General features: G+C 42.2%; 1 protein-coding gene across 45 annotated transcripts in view; it reads left to right on the top strand.

Annotated features, from left to right (window-relative positions):
* The window catches only part of LOC132383513 (collagen alpha-2(VIII) chain-like), a 395,145-nt gene extending 372,255 nt beyond the window's left edge, over positions 1–22,890 (top strand). For all 45 annotated transcript variants that reach the window (XM_059954566.1, XM_059954562.1, XM_059954565.1 and 42 more), the window contains one exon: positions 20,395–22,890. In XM_059954566.1, the coding sequence (XP_059810549.1) occupies positions 20,395–22,316 (1,922 nt within the window). In that variant the 3' untranslated portion in view covers positions 22,317–22,890. The remainder of the gene's footprint in view (positions 1–20,394) is intronic.
* Positions 22,891–23,138: the final 248 nt, after the last annotated feature.

Raw genomic sequence — 23,138 nt, 5'->3', positions numbered from 1 at the left:
TGGACTAGCTGGTGAAGCGGGCTGAGAAACTGGCAGACAGTATTTAACGCAGACAAGTGTGGGGTGTGGCACTTTGGGAGGATCATCCAGGGCAGGACTTACACGGTGAGCAATAGGGCACTGGGGAGTCTGGTAGAACGGAGCAATCTGGAACTATAGATCCCGAGTTCCTTGAAAGTGGTGTCACAGGTAGATATGGTTGTAAAGAAAGCTTTTGGTACATTGGCCTTTGTAAATCAATGTATTGAGTACAAGAGATGGGATGTTACGTTGCAGTTGTACAAGACATTGGTGAGGTCTAATTTGGAGTATTGTGTGCAGTTTTGGTCACCTACCTACAGGAAAGATTTACTAATGTTGAAAGTGTCCAGAGAAGATTTACAAGGATTGCTGGCACTTGAAGACCTGAGTTATATGGGAAGTTTGAATAGGTTAGGACTTTATTCCCTGGAACATAGAAGATAGAGGGGAGATTTGACAGAGTTATACAAAATTACGAGGAGTATAGACAGGGTAAATGCAAAGCAGGCTTTTTCCACTGAGGTTGGGTGACACTAGAACTAGAGGTCATTGGTTAAGGGTGAAAGGTTAAGGGCACCATAGGGGGAACTTCTTCACTCAGAGGGCAGTGAGATTATGGAATGAGCTGCCAGCCGAGTGGTGAATGCAGGGTCAACTTCAACATTTAAGAGAAATTTGGATAGCTATGTGGTTGGGAGGGGTATGGAGGGTAGTGGTCCAGGTACAGTTCAATGGGCCTATGCAGTTTAAATGGTTCGGCATGAACTAAATGGGCTGAAGGGCAAGTTTCTGTGCTGTAGTGTTCTAAGACTCTAAAAGACTTGACTTCAGGAGTATTACATGAGATAGTGCAGAAGTTTTATGGTTTATCAGGGAAAATAATAATAAAGGCAACTGTTCTGTCTGGCTTGAGCTGTTCAGCAAGCCTGTGAGTCATTTACTGCTGCCCACATTGAAGGGATGGAAATGTTCTTCCAACAACATACCCAAGGTGAGAAATTATATTCAGGATACACAGGCATTGAACTCTTCATAAAAAGTTTAAAGTAAGTTTTATTATTAAAGTACATATATGTCACCATTGAGATTCATTTTCATGTGGGCGTATCTCAACAAATCTATAGATTAGTAACTATAACAGTACCAATGAAAGACTTCCCAACTAGGGCATTCAACCAGAGTGCAGAAGACAATAAACTGTAGAAATGCAAATATAAATAATTAGCAATAAGTATTGAGAACTTGAGATGAAAAGTCCCTGAACTTGCGTCCATAGATTGTGGGAACATTTCAATAATGGGGCAAGTGAAGTTGAGTGAAGTTCTCCCCTTTGGTTCAAGAGTCTGATGGTTGAGACTATGACCTGGGTGGTGGGGATCTGCAGAAAGAGAGTGAATGAAACCTATTTTTATAAGAGCAATGGGTTCTGAGGTCCAGCTCACTTACTGATCTGGTAGAACCTGTAGGCGAAAGTGTTGCCTTCACAGAAGTGGTACAGGATTGAAGGATTACTTCAGTAGGTAATATTTGAGTTACAATCTGAATTAATGGAAAAACATTGGTGATATTGTTGTAACATTGAAAGAGTTCTCCAGCCTAAAAGTTTGACACTTTTTTTTTTGCCTAGCCATTGCAGAATAGAGTTGTGTAATGTTTACATGACATGATCCAGGTAGCCACGGAGAGCCTTGTAATTTGTCTGGCTAGCTTGACTGGAATTTCAAACAAGCTGACAGCAAAATAAAGGATTAAGAGTTTTCTCTATTGCTAGATACAAGGAGTCGGTAAGATGCCGATGTGTTATCTTGCAGCGGCTTCTATGCTTCTGTTGTCCTTTATAAATGTATTTTTTTAACATTTGTAAGACCATTCTGGACATTAAGAACTTAAAGTACTGCAGGTCTTACCCCATCAGTGAGTTGCTCGTTGACAGAGAAACTGAAGATGCGGATCGTGCTGCTGCCTGCGCCAGAGGAGTCGATGCGTGAAGACAGTTTAATAGCAAGTGAACATCTTAGTTGCTTTTCTTGGCCACTTTTAATGTGGAGTGGTGCCAGTCCTTTCCATCGATTTGTTGGCGGGCGGCTGGGGCAGGCGGCAGGGGAGCTGCATGGCCTTTGTCGTAGTAAGGACTAGGTCTCAAGTTGCAGTGTCAGCTGATTACAGTGGCCCAGGAGAGAGGCATTGGAGTCAGTGCCCTCCATGAAAGATGGTGAGGCTTGGCATCCAAGCTGGTGTTGGTGCTGCCCCTGGTGTTCACTCAGCAGATGACAAGCGGTTTTGTGTTCGACTGCAGACGGCTGCAGCGTTCATGGACTCAGAGTATTAGACTATGTTTTTTGTGTAATTGTATTTTACTTATATGTGTTATACGTGCTCTGTGCTGTGTATGACTGTTGGTACTGTGTTTTGCACCTTGGCTCGGAGTAATGCTGTTTCATTTGGCTGTGTTCAGGAGTATTCATCTATGATTGAATAACAACTAAACTTTGACTTGGTATTCTATAGTGCATTTCAGAAAGGTGCATGACAATCTACCTAAGAGAACTGATGATGTTTGAAAAGCAAATATTGATATAATATAGATCCTTTCAGTTTTCTGCTCTTCTTAGTAATTCTTTGATATTTAGAAACTTTTCATTTCATCATATTTGAATGCATCTTCACTTTACTGAATTTTTTTACATGTGCCTAAGGTGCTTGCACTGTACTGTATCTATATATTCCTTATTGTAATTTACAGTATATTTTTATGTATTGCACCGTACTGCTGCCTCAAAACAACAAATTTCACAATGTATGTCAATATAATGTGGAACAGATTTGCTGAGTGAGACAGAAGACACTAATTATGAATAAGCATATTAAACATTTATTTACAAACAGTAAAAGATTTGACCCAACATCTGAGTTCTCCAAGTTACATAAACCACAAAACTAAGTATTCAACAAATCGATACTTAGCTAAGAGTGCGCACCTGGTCACTTCCATGGTGGTTCTGTAAAGTGTGCCCTGGGGACGATGGAAGGAGTCCGAGCCTCCTGCATTATACCTCTGAGGTGCTTGAAACTGGGCACTGGCACACAAAACAACCAATGGGAAAGGGCTGCCACAGCTTTTAAACACGCCAATCAATGACCTACATGGCGGAAGTGGCTTTCAACCCGCTAGGAAGCCAACCCCCAAGTGACAGTCAGGAATACTAAACCAGATTCTGATTCTTAAATGTATGTAACACAACATCCAATTTTGCACTCGGCATTTTCTTATAATTAGCAATGTGCCAGTGCATCTGTCTTAGTATCAGCTTAAGTATAACTGTTGGTGAGAACACCTAGAGAAATCATCCTTACCATGGTATTCGAATTATGCATACAGGATCTTATATTATCTATGAAAGGTACATGGGTCTTAGTTTAAGCTTTAATCCTAAAGAAAACATGTCAGGAAATGCAGCATCCACTAATACTACACTGAAAGCACAAACGATTCATCTCAAGCTGGGCAGTGTGCTGGAACTGGTCACGGACGCAGAAGCCAAATGTGAATATCAAAGGCATAACTGAGAGTTTCTGTCTAAAGCAAGATTCTAAACCTGAATTAATTCTTTTGGAGGTGGCACAGCTGCCGAGTAAATTGAGATGGCTTTTTTTTTCTTTTTGGAAACCAGATCAGACCACACAGTACCAGATCAGCGTTTAATTTATAATAGGTTAAATTATATTTCTTGACGTGGACCAGAGCTGCCATTTTACCGAGCCATGGAAGTGTTGATTGGACTAAGTTTTTCCACATGAATAATATGTCTAGCATACAAGACAAAGGGTTGTTAGAGACATCACAAAATACCTGGGATATATATCCGTGTTGGTACTTGGAGCCCAAATAAATGTTGGCATCATTATAGTTGGTCCGAGACATCACAAAATACCTTGGATAAATATCTATGCTGGTACTTAGTGTTCAAACCAAAGTTAGCATCATTACAATTTTACAGTGGTTGGCCTATTTTCTGTGCACAAGGCAGCAGAAGGTCTGGCATTCCCAGACGGGTCCTTAGCTGACTGCTTCCTACTGAAATTACATCTTGCATCACAGGAGACAATCCAGACAAAAACCATCTCAAAATCAAAGCATGAAGACTGGGAGAGACATATTCTATAGAACAATATATATGAGAAATAGCTGCTTCTTGAAAGTGTTTACTTGGCCCTTAATAGGGATTGAGATGAAATGTGATTGAGAACAGAATTAAAGGTTGCCAGGGCAACAATGGGTAGATAATAAAATGCCTTATGGTTACATTGAATTTGACACATGGGGAAGAAATCTGTGGAATGCAAGTGGTCACTTTTAAATAACATGGTCTTCAATGCTGGATTACTACCCAGGGAGACATTTCATAGAATGTTTCATTCTTGGATATTTTCCCTGTCAACAATTGAATTCACTTCACTCCTGGGATTCAATTGGGCCAACCCTGACAGCAATTTGTGTTCCATTGAAAGGAATGGGAAAAATGGATTTCTCCCATTAAATTGAAGTTCCTGAGCTATCAATAAAGTTGTAATGTTTGATGAAGATTGGAGACAAGATATGCGCTGCTTATTGCTAAACTATGTTCATGTGTTTCTGAAGTAAGCAGCTCCTTGATATGTTTGCTGCCCTTCAAGACAGCAGCAGAAATAAAAATTCAGTGTCTGTTTAATGAATACTCCAGAGGTTCTTGTTTCTAACGTTTCTGATCTATCTGGTAATATTGCTTTAGTATGAATCCTGACAAATTATATTTGGGATGTTCACCTCCCATCGGAATAAAATGCAAAGTGGGTCAAATTGATAGGCAAGTTAATTAAATCCAGAAAATTCATAAACACGAGATTCTGCAGAGGCTGGAATTCCAAAGTAACACACACAAACTGCAGGAGGAACTCAGCAGGACAGGCACCATCTATGGAGGGAAATTAATGTTTTGGATTGAGGCAATTTATCGGGACTCCCAATGGCATTTTGGAGACACAGATGATTCCGCAGATGCTGGAAATCTTGAGCAACGTACACACAAAATACTGGAGGAACTCAGAAGGTCAGGCAGCATCTATGGAGGGGAATGAACAGTCAATATTTCAGGCTGAGGCCCTTCAAAATTCCTCAAAATTCAAACCTGCTTGTGTTAATCCATCTTTGACATGATAAATAAAGTTTAGAGAGAAACAACAAATGTCTGTGCAGATCTTTTACAAGTGTAAAAGTTTCATGCCATGCTCTTATGGTTAAAATTAACATCTTTGTGGACAAGGTGTGGGAAATGGTGTAAAAGTTACAGTTGGGTTATCGCTGAGGTTCTTTGACTCCGGTTGTGAACAAAGCAGAAGAGTCTCAGTTCAATGCCGAAAGCGAACAAATCTCACAAACCATTAACTGCCCAAGTGTGATATCGAGACATCCATCCACCGTACATATATCTTGACGTATCTAGATACGGAATTTGCCTTTCAGAAATCAATTCTCATGTTATCTTTTTACCTCAAATGAAGATAGTTTCACAAATGGAGAGTGAAACGCAGTATTCCTGGATCGCTATTAACATAAAATTATCCCTAATCCATTTCACAGAGAAAACAAATCAATACAGAACAATGAAAAGATTAAAAAGACTAAACAAAAATTTGGATCATACAAGGGGTGATTGATAAGGTAGAAGGAGTCAATTTTAGAAAATCTAGCACATTTATTTTCCCTACATTTGCACACTTAGTCCAGCAGCCGTGGAGCATACGGATCCTTCTTTGTAGAAGTCGATGTCTTGAACCTCCAGAAGTGGTCCACAGTAGGGGTGATTGATAAGTTTGTGGCCTAAGGTAGAAGGAGATGAGTTATTAACTTCAAACTTACTGCATTTTCACTCAAAGAATTGAACTGCACGTGCATGTAACGAGAGTTGTATAACTCATCTCCTTCTACACTAGGCCACAAACTCATCAATCACCCCTGCTGTGGACCACTTCTACAAAGAAGGGATCCGTATGCTCCACGACCGCTGGACTGAGTGTGTACAAGTAGGAGGAGACTATGTTGAAAAATAAATGAGCTGGGTTTTCTAAAATTGACTCCTTCTACCTTAAGCCACGAACTTATCTATCACCCCTCGTATAACTGAGTTTAAGAATGTTCTTAAATGATGACGTCATCATCGGTATCTGGAATATTATTCTATTTGGAAAATCTTAGCATGTTTCTTTTCATATAAAGGCTCATTCATTCACTATGTGCCGTATCGTATGACATGGGTGATCATGGTATTGACCATGACTGTTCTTCAGAAGTAGTTTACTAAAGAAGTGGTTTGCCATTGCCTTCTTCTGTGTGGTGTCTTTACAAGATGGGTGACCTCAGCCATTACCAATACTCTTCAGAGATTGCCTGCCTGGCGTCAGTGGTTACATAACCAGAACTTGTGATATGTACCAGCTGCTCATACGACCATCCACCACCTGCTCCCACGGCTTCACATGACCCTGATTGGGGGGATAAGCAGGTGCTACGCCTTGCCCAAGGGTAACCTGTGAGGTAGATGACCGAAGGAAAGTCTTACACTACTTTTGGTAGAGGCATAGCTACACCACCAAAAAATACATGTAAATAGAAACATGAAATATTGGACTTACTTTTAAGAGTGAGTGATGGGGAAATTTTGTATTCAATAATGTTGGAAAAATTCTGCTAAGGAATGGAATAACCTTGTAGTTGAACTGTCTCATTCTCCCAGCACTGAGATCTCCTAGGTGAGGAAACCCACTTCAAGCTCCAAAATTATATCAATATTGAACCAACAGATAAATAATGCATTCCACTTGGACCATAACTGAGAGGCGTCCATCCCATTTGGCAGTACGGTTTCTTCACTCATGGGACATTTTGGAGTAAGGATACGAGTTCTCAGCAATCACGTTTCATTTCAAATAGCTTTCAAGTTTTTCCAGCAATTCCAAAAGTGCAGAAAACCCAGGTTTACAGTTAATTGTATGTTTAAATGATGAGATTCTATGATTTTTCAGGTTACTTAAATAGTCCTCAGTACCATGAAATCTCAGCATCTACTGAACAATTACCAGCTTCTCTAAATTACCTTCAAATCCCTGCACTATTTTAAACTATAATTTCAATTAGTACTGGAGCGAGATCGTGATGCTGAGGCATATCCTAGGATGTGCTGGGACACAGCATCAGTGATGTATCCTGGGGTGATCGGGTGTTTCAACATCAGACACGCTCGTCCAGGCAACCCAGCCAGGGTTGATCAGGCCTTGGCTTGCGTCTCCCAGTAGCGCTGGTTCACGGGTCACACCTCTTGATTCACAGCCACCTGGAGGCTCGCTCAGCAGCCTCTGTGACGGTCCTGATGGCACTTTTCTTTGCAGCCCCCAGAAATGCCGAGGAGAGAGCAGGTTCTGCAGAGTGAGCAGCCAGCGAAACCTCCAAACCCCACCTCTACAGGCTCGCATCGTGCCCTCCACCCCTCTCTCTGACACTGCTCTACCAGCTCCTGGTATTATGCTCAAACACCTCCTCAATCCAGTCTTCCCAGGGAACTGTCAGTTCTACCATGACCACCTGCTCCGAGGTTTCTGACAGAACGACCGTGTCAGGCCTCAGGGATAATGATGATGCAATGAAGTCAGGGAATTTTAATTGCTTGTTAAGTTCGATTTTCAGTTGCCAGTCAGACGCCGTGGTGAGCAAGCCTGCTGGCGATCTGGGCTGAGGATGTGATCGGTCTCCAGCTGTGGCATTTCTGGACTGGTGGAGGCAGATTTCATGAAAAACTAAATAAATAAAAGCTCAGAAAAAAAGGCACTCGAACGTCCATAAACCTGTTCATCATTTATGAGTTAAGGTTGTGTACGGCTGAGTCAGCTGGTGCCATATGTATTCAGGACACAATTAAAGTGGAATTATTCTGAACCAAATTTCACTACGGTATTTTAAATGAAAATGCAAGCAGCATTCAGATCTGAGAACCTTTCCTTCTCTGACATAGCTCTCCAGATTTTTAGGAAGGTCGGACATATTGGCAACAAATCTCATTTATGTTTCTTCCTTTGTATAAAGCCAAAGCCTCAAACATGTCTCAGACGGCTAAAGATGGCTCATAAATAACGAACGTCCATAGCAACCTCTAACGTTTTCCAATTGTTAATCACCTACACTTTTGACTCAACTTTCTACTAGTTGGTAATACAGAGTTTGTCATACATAAATCTTTAAACATTTTACAGCAAGAATAAAACAAAGTAATAAAATTTACTTTCCCTTCTTTCCTGCGCTACGGGCACTCTCAGAGACTACTGGTGAACTGACAATTGTTCATCCCAGTTTGGCAAAAGAATAAACCAGGGAAGGTAGTGCACCCGCGGCTGACAAGGGAAATTAGGGATAGTATCAAGTCCAAAGAAGAAACATATAAATTAGCAAAAAAAAGCGGCACGCCTGAGGACTGGCAGAAATTCAGAGACCAGCAGAGGAGGACAAAGGGCTTAATTAGGAAAGGGAAAAAAGGTTCTGAGAGAAAGCTGGCAGGGAACAAAAAAACCGACTGTAAAAGCTTTTATAGATATGTGAAAAGAAAAAGATTGGTCAAGACAAATGTAGGTCCTTTACAGTCAGAAACAGGAGAATTGATCATAGGGAACAAAGACATGGCAAACCAATTGAATAACTACTTTGCTTCTGTCTTCACTAAGGAGGACATAAATAATCTTCCGGAAATAGTAAGGGACCGAGGGTCTAGTGAGATGGAGGAACTGAGGGAAATACATGTTAGTAAGGAAGTGGTGTTCAGTAAATTGAAGGGATTAAAGGCAGATAAATCCCCAGGGCCAGATGGTCTGCATCCCAGAGTGCATAAGGAAGTAGCCCAAGAAATAGTGGATGCATTAGTGATAATTTTTCAAAACTCCTTAGATTCTAGATTAGTTCCTTAGGATTGGAGGGTGGCTAATGTAACCCCACTTTTTAAAAAAGGAGGGAGAGAGAAACCAGGGAATAATAGACCGCTTAGTCTGACATCGGTGGTGGGGAAAATGCTAGAGTTGGTTATCAAAGATGTGATAACAGCACATTTGGAAAGAGGTGAAATCATCGGACAAAGTCAGCACGGATTTATGAAAGGAAAATCATGTCTGACAAATCTTATAGAATTTTTTGAAGATGTAACTGGTAGAGTGGATAGGGGAGAGCCAGTGGATGTGGTATATTTAGATTTTCAAAAGGCTTTTGACAAGGTCCCACACAGGAGATTAGTGTGCAAACTTAAAGCACACAGTATTGGGGGTATGGTATTGATGTGGATAGAGAGTTGGTTGGCAGACAGGAAGCAAAGAGTGGGAGTAAACGGGACCTTTTCAGAATGACAGGCAGTGACTAGTGGGGTACCACAAGGCTCAGTGCTGGGACCCCAGTTGTTTGCAATATATATTAATGATTTAGATGAGGGAATTAAATGCAGCATCTCCAAGTTTGCGGATGACACGAAGCTGGGCAGCGGTGTTCACTGTGATGAGGATGCTAAGAGGATGCAGGGTGACTTGGATAGGTTAGGTGAGTGGGCAAATTCATGGTAGATGCAATTTAATGTGGATAAATGTGAGGTTATCCACTTTGGTTGCAAGAACAGGAGAACAGATTATTATCTGAACGGTGGTCGATTAGGAAAAGGGGAGATGCAACGAGACCTGGGTGTCATTGTACACCAGTCATTGAAGGTGGACATGCAGGTACAGCAGGCGGTGAAAAAGGTAAATGGTATGTTGGCATTCATAGCAAAAGGATTTAAGTACAGGAGCAGGGAGGTTCTACTGCAGTTGTACAAAGCCTTGGTGAGATGGCACCTAGAATATTGTGTGCATTTTTGGTCCCCTAATCTGAGGAAAGACATCCTTGCCATAGAGGGAGTACAAAGAAGGTTCACCAGATTGATTCCAGGAACGGTAGGACTTTCATATGAAGAAAGATTGGATTGACTAGGCTTATACTCACTGGAATTTAGAAGATTGAGGGGGGATCTTATTGAAATGTATAAAATTCTAAAGGGATTAGACAGGCTAGATGCAGAAAGATTGTTTCCGATGTTGGGGAAGTCCAGAACGAGGGGTCACAGTTTAAGGATAAAGGGGAAGCTTTTTAGGACCGAGATGAGGAAAAACTTCTTCACACAGTGTGGTGAATCTGTGGAATTCTCTGCCACAGGAAACAGTTGAGGCTGGTTCATTGGCTATATTTAAGAGGAAGTTAGATATGGCCCTTGTGGCTAAAGGGATTGGGGGTATGGAGAGAAAGCAGGTACAGGGTTCTGAGTTGGATGATCAGCCATGATCATACTGAACGGCGGTGCAGGCTCGAAGGGCCAAATGGCCTACTCCTGCACCTATTTTCTATGCTTCTATGTATCTATGGCGTGCTCTCTGAGAAGTAAGATCACATTGCAGTCGCGTGGCGGTTAGCACGATGCTATTACCGCCCTGGGCGTTAGAGTTTGGAGTTCAGAGTTCAAACCCTGAAAGGTGTCTCTGTACGTCTTCCCTGTGGAATGTATAGATCCTCTCCGGGTGCTCCGGTTTCCTCCCACAGTCCAAACGCATACCAGGTAGTTGTATATTGTACATTGCCCTGTGATTAGGTTGGGGTTAAATCAGGGTTGTGAGGTGCGGCTGGAGGGTTGGTAGGGCCTATTCCACACTGTAACTCTAGGTCAAATAAAATAAATAATTCTCTGAACCATAACTATGCTTCCTATTTCACTTGCTGTGTTCTCATGGAGTTGGAGTTTTCTGGCATCTAGCTTGAATAGTTCCAAGTGATAATAATTCCAAGCAGTACAGAACCTATGTAACTAAATATTTTATCCTGGATATAGAATTAAAAACTTTATAACCAATTTCTATCAAAAAAAATCCTATTCCCGTATGTAGAAATTAAATTTGTATCAAAAAATGTATTACGGTAGGCACAAAATCAGATTCGGGAAGTAGTTCTCACATTGAATTGTGTGGAGTAAACTACTATCTAGTAGTTTCAAAAGATGTCTGTAAATTTATTCATGTAGCTTCAAGATAGATGTTGTTTACAGATGTCTTTAGCTATAATCAGTACTAGTCAGTTTCCAGCACCATACCATCAATTCCTTAAATAACTTTGCTGCAAAAATTGATCACCAGAAACTATGAACTCATTTGGATCGTAGTTGATGCGGCAGAAAGTTTTCCTGCGAATTCCAATTATAACCAACGTGTCGAGCCACAGGAGAGAAAGGTGAATGGCTTCCTCAGTGCCAGTGGAACTTCTTCTGGCATTTAGGAGGTCACCCATTCATTTGCCAATGTTCACCCACATTTTCAGGTAAAGCCTCTGCACCAATGCAGGCAATAAGCTTAGATACCTAGACGACATTCTTCATCATCATTAAGTGCTGTGTTGTATGCCATAGGCGATTATGGTCTCGTGGCCATGATTGTTCTTGGCAAATTTTTCTTACAGAAGTGTTTTGCCATTGCCTTCTTTTGGGCAGTGTCTTTACAAACCCCAACCACGATCAATGTCAGATTGTCTGCTGGTGTCAGTGGTCGCATAACCAGGATTTGTGATAAGCAAACATGAGGAAATCTGCAGATGCCGGAAATTCAAGCAACACATACAAAATGCTGGTGGAACGCAGCAGGCCAGGCAGCATCTATAGGGAGAAGTACAGTCGATGTTTCGGGCCAAGACTCTTCATCAGGACTCAGGAAAGGTCTGACGAAGGGTCTCGACCCAAAATGTCGTCTGTACTTCTTCCTATAGATGCTGCCTAGCCTGCTATGTTCCACCAACATTTTGTGTGCGTTACTTGTGATACACACCAGCTGCTTATATGACCATCCACCACCTGCTCCCATGGCTTCACATGACCCTGATCAGGGGGCTAAGCAGGTGCTGCACCTTGCCCAAGGATGACCTGCAGGCTAGCGGAGAGAAGGAGCACCTTACACCTCCTATAGTAGAGACGTATCTCTGCACCGCCACCCATCAACAATATTACACACTTTATATTCAAGTTCATCTGCAAACTTGGACATAATGGACATTGTTACACTGCACCGTCCTCCCAGGATAAATGAATGAGCTGCAGGACAGAAGGAGAATGTGGTGGTCCACGTATCTGAGAGCTAAACTGAATGCCTTTCATGGAAAGTTATGAACATTGCAATGTGCAGCTAACACGTCCGTACTGTCCACATTGAGAGATAATATGCTTCCTGCTCTTAATGCAAGTAGCACATCAAGGTCATATAGACTGCACACTTAGAAATACTTAGCCTACTTGTTGGCTAAGTTTCCTTTCAAAGTAGCAGCTCTGTTCGTGTTAATAGATAATGCACCAGTAGGATCTTACAACGGGAAGAAAAGGATTTGCTTTCCCCCTTCCTTGCACCCCTAGCCTTGCATTCCTGAAGACAATCCAAAAATCCAGTTTATTAATGTCTCTGACATTTAGAAACATTTCAAATATTTCAAAAAGATTAAATAATTTTAGACATTATTAAAAATACTTAATCGTTCTAACTACTAGAAATTAGTTCAATGTACACTTCTCCTCAAAGTATGCACTGTATGCCTTGAGACTGGTCTCCTTACAGGCAGCCATGAAACAAAGAACCCAAAATAACCCGTAAAAGAAAACCCGGATAAACACCCAATGTGCAGTTCGAGGGAAAAAAACAAATTGTGCAAACATTAAAAGTAAGCAAACAGCATTTAGAACAAAAGTGAGTTACATTAAAACTGAATGATATTAAAATGTTAATAAAGTTATAACCATATAACAATTACAGCACGGAAACAAGCCATCTCGGCCCTTCTAGCCCATGCCGAACGCTTACTCTCACCTAGTCCCACTGGCCCACACTCAGCCCATAACCCTCCATTCCTTTCCTGTCCATATACCTATCCAATTTTACTTTAGATGACAATACCGAACCTGCCTCTACCACTCCTACTGGATAAACAGGTCACCTACATGTACATTTTTTTAATAAAAGTTGGTGATCTAATTCAACGAGTGGCTCACACTGGGGCTAACATAAAGCTGGTTCTGACTTTGGCTTTTAACTCGCCCAGGTTCTCATTCCCAGCATCACCTGCTGAATTCATAGAACTGGAGAATCACTCAACCATTTCAATTCAGGGATTGTATTCACCCAGGTTCTCATTCCCGGCCATCATCTGCTGAATTCATAGAATTGTAGAATCACTCAACTGCTTCATTTGTTGTCACTTGCTAAGCAATTGCCGAAGAGCACAGAAGCTGGAGTATGAGGGTAGTTCATGTTGACTTTTTTTAGGCATCTGTTAGTCTGTTAGTGAGACCATGGATTTGTGCCTTGGAAGGTTTCCAGGGCGCAGGCCTGGGCAGGGTTGTATGGGCAGTTGCCCATGCTGCAAGCCTTCCCCTCTCCACACCACCGATGTTGTCCAAGGGAAGGGCACTAGGACCCAAGCAGCTTGGCACCGGTGACGTCGCAGAGCAATGTGTGGTTTTAAGTGCCTTGCTTAAGGACACAACATGCTGCCTCAGCTGAGGTTCGAAGCAGCGACCTTCAGATCACCAATGCCTTATCCACTAGGCTACGCGCCAACTCATGTTGACTTGACGTTGGACCAACAGGTGGTCATTACTCAAAGCAGTGGCAGGTATAGGATGGTCAAATGTACCAGTTATTACATAAAAGTTACATAGCTGCCATACAATGCACACTCCAACGTTAGATAAAAACAGTATTTATTGGATTTACTATTTCCATTGGATGGTTTTTAGAAGTTAAATGTTATTCAGAGTTTACTATAGTTGAGGACTGCAAAACAAATTTCAGTTGTCTTAGAATGTTGGGAGACTCCGTCTTGTTAAATTCTGCTCATTATCATGGATAAGGGAACACAGTAGCATGGAGGTTAGCACAACACTTTATGGTACTGGTGACCCAGACTCAATTTCTATTGCTGCCTGTAAGGAGTTTGTACGTTCTCCCCATGATCGCATGGATTTCCTCTGGCTGCTCCAGTTTTCTCTCACAGTCCAAGGATGTACCAGTTGCTAGGTTAATTGGCTATTGTAAATTGTCCCGTGATTAGGCTAGGGTTAAATTGGGGATTACTGGGTGGCGTGGCACAAAGGCCTAGAAGGGCCTATTCCACACTGTTTGTTAGTCTATAAGCAAGAAAATAAATGAACAAACAAACAAATAAACATCTTAACTTGTCAACATACACAAAATAGATGCTTTAAATCTGAGGTTCCCAACTTTTTTTATGCCATGGACCCCTACCATTAAATGAGGGGTCAGGTTGGAAACCACTGCTTTAGATAAAGGCTCATGTCTGAACAGGACCTGTCTGACTTCTGACTGGAGTATAATATAATAATATTAATACTCACCCACGGCATTGAAAGCAGTACAAAGTAATTTGGTAAATTGTCCTAATCACCAGCCATCAGTTCTGCAGAAAGCCTCTGGCAAACTGCAATACAGCAGTCAGCTTGTCTCGGACTTCTGGCTTTCTGAAGTCCAAGACAAGCTTAAGATAAAACGCCACATGTGTCTAACCTGATGCTTTGCTTCAGGCCCCATCACTGGGTTCAGCAGCAGAGCAACGATGTTCCAAGCTAAGCGGCTGGGCGCTTGCCAGCTCTATGTCAGTGTTAGTGCAATCCCAGTCTTCGAGTGAAGTTACCACTCTTTATTTAAAATGTACCTGTAGGGAACTTGTTTGCTTTTTACTAAATTTTAGTTTATTACCATCATCATCATGACTTTTTAACCTACTCTCAGATCAATCTAACCCTTCTCTCCCACACAGCCCTCTATTTTACGATCATCCATGTGTGTATCTAAGACTCTCTCAAATGTTTATAAAGTACCTGCCTCCACCAGCACGCTTGGCAGCATGTTCCAAATACCCACCGCTCTATAAAGCATGATGATTTGGAAAACTTACCAAATCTGATTATGGCACAAGTACAGCCCAGACAATTATCATCAAATGAAAGGAATCCATATTAGTGCCATCGGAAAATGTCCATCAACACTCAAGTTAACTTCCTCCAAAGTTCTTGGTCAGCACCAACTATTCCGCGATCAACAAAGGCTGAGTAAAGCTATTCATGACTGGCTTATCAGTGATCAGTTTTACAAATTATTCTACACTATTGTGGAACCTCTTTGGGGGTTTTGCTGTTGCCTGGTGGGTGGTGGGCGCTAATGTTTTCTGAAATGGTTGGGAGGAGGTGGTTGACGCTTTGCTGCTGCTTGTGTGTGGGAGGGCAAAGAGGTGCTTTGGGGTTTGAACCTTTTTCTGTCGTTCATTCTTTGGGGTTCTCTGCGGTTTTTGTGGATGTCTGTGAAGAGTAAGAACTTCAGGTTGTATCCTGTATACATTCTCTGATATTCGAGGATGTCTGTGTAGAGTAAGAATTTCAGGCTGTATACTATATACATTCTCTGATATTAAAACGGAACCCTTTGAAATGAACGATAAGATCTATGACATGAATTGTTAGGCAAATATCATTCAGACAAGAACAGCCCCAGCTGATCACTAACACTGCCCTGTCCCCACCACCCAACTCCCCAATGCACCTTAATCTCCTCAACAGTTCACACGTTTGTTATGTGCTATCTTATTAGGTAGGCGATCGTAGTGCTTCCATGACCATGACTGTTCTTGGCAAATTTTTTGCAGAAGTGGTTTGCCGTTGCCTTCTCCTGGGCAGTGTCTTAATAACACAGGTGACCCCAGCCATTATCAATACTCTTCAGAGATTGCCTGCCTGGCGTCAGGGGTCACAGGACTTGTGATATGCACCATTCACCACCTGCTCCCATGGCTTCATGAGACACTGATCTGGGGGGGAGGGGGGGGGGCTAAGCCAGTGCTACTCTTTGTCCAGTAGGTGTCCTGTAGGCTAGTGGAGGGAAGGAGCACCTTGCACCTCCTTTGTTAGAGATGTATCTACACGCCACCCACCTGACTTTATTATAATGTTTCAATTAATTAATTTCAACTACTTAATAACTTCTAGAACCATTTAGACCTTTTTGAAATGTCTGTAATGTTTCTGGATAGTAGAGACATTTAAAATAATGATACAAGACCTTTAATAGTGATGAACTGTGAAAGATCATCAGATCTTTCCTGGTGTTATGCTTGGTGGGGGAAGGGTGTTGGAGATACATCCCTCTCTATCTAACTCACAAAAACATGGTAGCTGGGTTGCAATACATGCTGGCTACTTGCCAAATCACACTGTTGTTTGTTCAGGACCTGTCACATTTTAACCCACATTACTCATTTACCCGCATGGAACTGATTTATAAAATAGCATGTCAGAAGTTACTGGAACTTGGAAGAGTCTGTTCCTGCATTTCTAAATCTGCATTTGTAAAGTCTTCTTTAGTTCTTATCTAGGGCTTTGGGATTAATTTATACCTGGTTAAATAATGGGCCAATTCAACACAGCCATTCAAAAGCACATAAAGTACTGACAGTTCAAAGTTATCAAGTTGGGATGGCTGAGTGACTGATTGGTGTTGGCAGACATTCACAGAGTACAAGTGCACCTGAGCAAGCAAACCAGATGTCTTTGGAGCACTTGCAGAGTTAAGCTTCAGATTTCAAAACTGTTTATTCAGTAATGCTGAAACTGAAATGAAGTGTTTTAAGAATAAAATGAATTACTAACCATAAAGTTTTTCAGCTGAATTATTGCCATTTTAATTGTTCTGATTTGTAACACCTTAACTTAAAACTATGATCACATTCAATATAAAATTCTGGTGCAGTGGTATCTATTTAACCTTTCATTTGGCATTCATAGCAAAAGGATTTGAGTACAGGAGCAGGGAGGTTCTACTGCAGTTGTACAAAGCCTTGGTGAGACAGCACCCAGAGTAGTGTGTGCATTTTTGGTCCCCTAATCTGAGGAAAGACATCCTTGCCATAGAGGGAGTACAAAGAAGGTTCACCAGATTGATTCCAGGGATGGTAGGACTTTCATATGAAGAAAGACTGGATAGACTAGGCTTATACTCACTGGAATTTAGAAGATTGAGGGGGGATCTTATTGAAATGTATAAAATTCTAAAGGGATTAGACAGGCTAGATGCAGAAAGATTGTTTCCGATGTTGGGGAAGTCCAGAACGAGGGGTCACAGTTTAAGGATAAAGGGGAAGCTTTTTAGGACCGAGATGAGGAGAAACTTCTTCACACAGAGAGTGGTGAATCTGTGGCATTCTCTCCCACAGGAAACAGTTGAGGCCGGTTCATTGGCTATACTTAAGAGGAAGTTAGATATGGCTCTTGTGGCTAAAGGGATCAGGGGGTATGGAGAGAAAGCAGGTACAGGGTTCTGAGTTGGGTGATCAGCCATGATCATACTGAATGGCGGTGCAGGCTCGAAGGGCCGAATGGCCTACTGCTGCACCTATTTTCTATGTTTCTATTCTATTCCACACATACTTTGTTTATTTGGGCAGCACGTAGTGGTTAGCACAACACTTTACACTACCAGCAATCTGAGTTCATTTCCCTTCGCTGCTTATAAGGAGTTTGTACATTCTCCCTGTGATTGCATACTCCAGTTACCTTCTACGTTCCAAAGGTATACTGGTTGGTAGATTAATTTTGGTCATTGTAAATTGCCCCATGATTAGGCTAGGGTTAAATCGGGTGATTACTGGGCTGGACAGTTCGAAGGGCCGGAAGTGCCTATCTTCACTGTATCTTGAAATAAATAAATAAAAGTAAAATATTGAGGATGGGAAAGGCACTTTATCAATGTAGGGTTTTCACTCTAATTTGAACATAATTTAATGCAATAAGATTTGTACTTCTGCGATTTGACAGAAATTTCCCTTTATTTCTTCAGTGGCTGAAGAGCTTTGTGCAATTGAGCTCTGCCCCATTGTGGCAGATACTGGAATTGCAATCAATGGATCACTGCAAGCTAGTTTCAGAAAGTTATAGGGGTTACTTTTCATATTTAATTTCAACTGGTATTGCACTTAAACTACTTAATTTAGTTCTTCTTTTACTGATGTGCAACTTTTCAAGCAATGCTTTCCAGTCTTTAGGTCAAATTTTTGGGCCCCTGTACAAAGTTCTTTGTTAGCAACAAATTACCTTTGAGCTATATTGTGTAATGCCCTGGTTCATAGTTTTTACTATTATGCTGTATGTATTTCATTTTGTGCTGTTCTGTGCGGGCTGCTTGTTTGCAGCTTATGTTCAGGTTAATGCTGAAGATAAGAGCGAGGAGAAATGTGTGCCATCCAGTTAGGATGGTCTGGTTAAGGGGAGGTTTCTCTGGTGAGGGACTCTAAGGCTGAGCTTGGAGCTTTTGTTCGAGAGGAGATGAAAAGAGAAGACACTGGGGAGGACTGGTCATAGCATACGATCCAGTGGGAGACCCGTTCGAGATGGGTTGCAAGCGACGTTCGGAAGGTCGTTTGTGCTTCCATGTTGACCGAGGGCCCAGTGCATGAGTGACAGAGAAGTTCAAGATGAGCTCCAATTTGTGCACGTTTGACTGTTTCCATCTCCCTGCTTTTGACCAGTCTTCCTCTCCCTCTCACCCGCTGCTGTTGGAGGAACGTGTAGGGGTCTTGGGATCCACACTGCCAGGACTGGTCCACATTGTGGCAAGTCAATGGACCTACTCTGGGGGACTTTGAGGATCATATTGCATGTGTTACTGGATTCTAATTACTCTTTTTTTTGGTTATTTTTGAGTGGTTTGACCGGGATAATCGATGCAGACTGGGGCGGTTGGTCCTGCAGGACAATGGTCCTGCCACCTGCATTAGCTAGCGGTTGGGGGCAGAACTGAGCTAAACTGAATACTGCTGGACTCCTAGTTGAATGTTTGATACTCTACCTGTTGTCCGCTTGCTTCTTGGCATTTGCCATTTGTTCTCTTTTTTCGAGCATTGGCTGTTTGGTATGTTCTTGAACGGGTTTCCATGGTGTTTCTTTGTTTCATGGCTGCCCGCGGGAGGACAAATCTCAGACTTGTATTCTGTATACATACCTTGATAATAAATGTACATTGAATCTTTGATTCTTGAATTGTTAGATTTTGTTAGTGTTATAATGTGAGTATTATTAAAAGTAAGTTAATACTAATCGGGAAGCTGTTGGTAACAGGAGGCAGGTTCCAGGGTCAGCGGGGTTTTAACTCCCGGTGTGCATTGTATATAGTTCCACCACCCATGCCGCACGAGGTACCCGAAAGCCTCTGTATTATAAATATCATTTGCCGTCCCAGATAAAGATGTTCTTTTGGCCATAAAATTGTCAAGCGGTCCTTTTGTAAAGTAGAAGTTACCACATATTTTTGGTGATGAGGATAGAAGTTACCACAGTTAGTACATCTTATGATTCCTTTAAAAATTTTAAGGTCAAAGGCAGGTTCATTGAGTTTGTTTGAATGTAAAATTATATCTATACTATTCAGGCAGGAAACTTGTGAAACATTTTGCAACAGCAAGTTAGTATGTCAATAGGATTAATGAAAGTCCCATGTTGTCTTCATATCTGTTCTATATATTTATAAACACCTTGTGCTAAAATCAGGAATTAAGCATTAACAAAGGCAGCATTTTGTAGTGGGCAATGAAACCATAAATGAATTTTGAAGTTCTGTTAAAATGAATATAAAAATAACTTTACAAAATAGTGTTATCAGCATATTTCATGGCACTTGGGTCTAAACAAAATCATGTTTAATGGTTTATTCAATGGGGAAAGACATGCTGGGGGAGTGGTTGTTGAAGTATATGGGATTCTAGGATTCACTGGGGCACAGGTTAGAAACATAGTAAAAGTACATTGAACTTGATTGCTATATGGTTAGAATGGAAAATATAGGGTGGTCCTCTTCATAAGGAAGACAGATAAGAGGAGATTTGATAGAGGTCCACAAGATTTAAAAATTGATCGCATTAGTTCAATGCCACAGGAAGACTAAAATTTTGGGCATAGGATCCAAGAGGGAAAGTTCTTTTTAATTCCAGAGAGTACTTAGAACAAGAAATGTATTGCCGGTAAGGCCTGTGGAAGCCCTCTGTCAGTCCATTCAAAAGAGAATTGGACAGGTATGAGATTAATTTGAGTTCAAGAGGAAAGGTGGTAGGTGCGGGGGGGGGGGGGAGGTGGTGGTTATATTGAGAGTTATAAGATATTGGTATAGACGTGATGGGATGGTTGGTCACCTTCTATGCCAAAATAAAGCTGTAGATTCATAATTTGACTTGGTTTTATATTTATTTTATTGTGACAGAAATTCCAGTGATTCTACCTTCGGATCTCAAGGGTGATAAAGGTGCTCCTGGAAAACCTGGACCAAGAGGACCTCCTGGGCCGCCAGGGATGCCAGGCAAACCAGGATATGGCAAACCGGGTGAACCAGGCCGAACCGGCCCTCCAGGGGCCCCAGGATTTTCGAGCTTTGGAAAACCAGGAAGGCCAGGAACACCTGGTAAGCCAGGAATAATAGGACTTCCTGGACCTAAGGGTGACATAGGACCCAGAGGAGATCTAGGTCCACGAGGCCCAGCTGGGATTCCAGGGTTACCTGGGCCTGTGGGGCTTTCTGTCCCTGGGAAGCAAGGGCCCCCGGGGGTTGCTGGTGCTCCAGGGCCCAGAGCAGAACCTGGTGAGAAAGGAGAACCTGGAGCTCCTGGGGAACGTGGCCCCAAAGGTGAGGTTGGATATGGAAAACCAGGTATTCCAGGTCCAAGAGGTAAGGAAGGGATTCCTGGAAAACCTGGACCCCCAGGTCTACCTGGTATTGGAAAACCAGGAATTAATGGCTTACCAGGTGTACCTGGCGAAATAGGTGAATCAGGACCAAGGGGAGAAATTGGCCCACCAGGGCCTCCTGGTCCTCAGGGTCCTGCAGGGAAGCCAGGATTGGATGGCATAGGAAAACCAGGTCAAGATGGATTAACAGGTAAGCCAGGAGCTGCAGGGTATAAAGGTGAGCCTGGACCACCAGGTGCGAGGGGTTTGCCTGGAGTTCCAGGGTATGCAAAACCAGGAATGAATGGAATAAAAGGCCAGCGAGGGCCTCCTGGTGCACCAGGTGCTCCAGGACCCAAGGGTGAACCAGGTGTAAATGGTTTACGTGGTGAACCAGGTCCTAAGGGTGAACAAGGTTATCCAGGGCCAATGGGATCCAAGGGTTTAATGGGAAAGCATGGTCTACCAGGACCTGAAGGTAAAATTGGGCTTACTGGGCCTCCAGGGCCAAAAGGAAGGCAAGGGGATCAGGGATATAGTGGTGTACCTGGAGAATCTGGTATACCTGGGGAAAGGGGTTTACCAGGACTTCCAGGAGCACCAGGTAAAATTGGTCCGAAAGGAGACTTTGGACATACAGGGGCTCCTGGGATACCAGGATTAGCAGGTCCTATAGGACCCAAAGGTGAACCAGGGCAAAGTGGACAACCAGGGCCCAGAGGCTCTTCAGGAATTCCAGGTATGCAGGGGGCTACAGGACCTAGAGGACCAATGGGTTTACCTGGTCCCAGAGGAGAATCAGGGCCTCCAGGCTTACCAGGAGAAGGAAAATTAGGAGTACCAGGAACTACAGGACCAATGGGCCCAATGGGACACCCTGGCATTCCAGGTAGGATGGGAGCTCAAGGCCCGCCTGGACCTCCAGGTCCACCGGGCCCACCCGGGATCATCGTTAATGGGGAAACAACAGGTATTGCTAGCCTGCAAGTAAATGGTGGTGTGGATGGTGCCTCAATACCAGGAAACGGAAAGCCAAAATATGAAAGAGGAGAAATTTCTGCACGCGTAGCTCCAGCTTTCACTGCAATCCTTACCAAGTCATTTCCACCTTCAGGGGTTCCCATTAAGTTTGATAGGATTTTGTATAATGGACAACATGGTTACAATCCAGCAACCGGGCTATTCACGTGTCAAGTTCCCGGTGTCTACTACTTTGCTTATCACGTGCATGTAAAGGGAACCAGTATCTGGGTGGCACTGTACAAGAATAATGTGCCTGCAATGTACACGTATGATGAATATAAGAAAGGATACCTTGATCAAGCATCAGGGAGTGCAGTTCTGGAACTCAGAGAGCATGATCAGGTGTGGATCCAGATGCCGTCAAACCAAGCCAATGGTTTATATTCCACCGATTACATCCATTCCTCATTCTCAGGATTCCTACTTTGCCCGACATAACGATGATCAACTTGAATTAGCGGATTTATATATTGTGTAGTAATTAACTGTATCAAGAGGGACACTGGAAAAAAAAACACACACACACACACACACACACACACACACACACACACACACACACACACAAGTGCTATATCTTGCTACCATTTTCCAGTATAAAAGAAAAGCCTCTGGATGAAAATCGGCGTAGTATAACAACCACAAACATCAGACGTTTTCCCTAATGACTGCACATTTTCAGCTTACGCTATAAGGGACTAAATGTGGAACTTTTTTTTTAATGATCAGTTAGAGGCAAAAGATTTGTCAATGAAAGTTGATATGATGTAAGTGACACTTGTATTCCCTGTGCTACTTTTGAGTAATGTTCTGCGTAAGGAAGCATTTCTTGTTCTTTTTTCACATTTATACCATTGACAGAAACAATCTATCAATATTACACAGTTGTATATTAATTATTATAATCATATCTTTTAAGTGCAATACATGATTAGTGGTGTTCCATTGTGAATTCTGACAACTGTGTACACTGTATACTTACTGAGAATTAAAACTTTGAGGAATGGTATAATCGCCACTGCAACTTGCTTGAATTTTAAATTTCAATTTAATTTGTAGTAATGTTTTGCTGACTAGAAGAAGGCTGAAGGATAAATGATGTAGTGCAAGTAAATGTCTCTTTTGTACTGGTTAGGTTTTATGTATTTTGAATTACCTTAGTACCCTGAGATATTCACGAACATTAATTGAGTTGGATTAAAGGGTAAGAAACGTTGAACTGTACAGGAACTATTTTGTGCTCAAGTCTCAGGATTGGGA

This window comes from Hypanus sabinus, chromosome 30 (assembly GCF_030144855.1).
Source record: "Hypanus sabinus isolate sHypSab1 chromosome 30, sHypSab1.hap1, whole genome shotgun sequence".
NCBI classification, from domain to species: Eukaryota; Metazoa; Chordata; class Chondrichthyes; order Myliobatiformes; family Dasyatidae; genus Hypanus; species Hypanus sabinus.
This window is presented reverse-complemented; position numbering and strand designations above follow the sequence as displayed.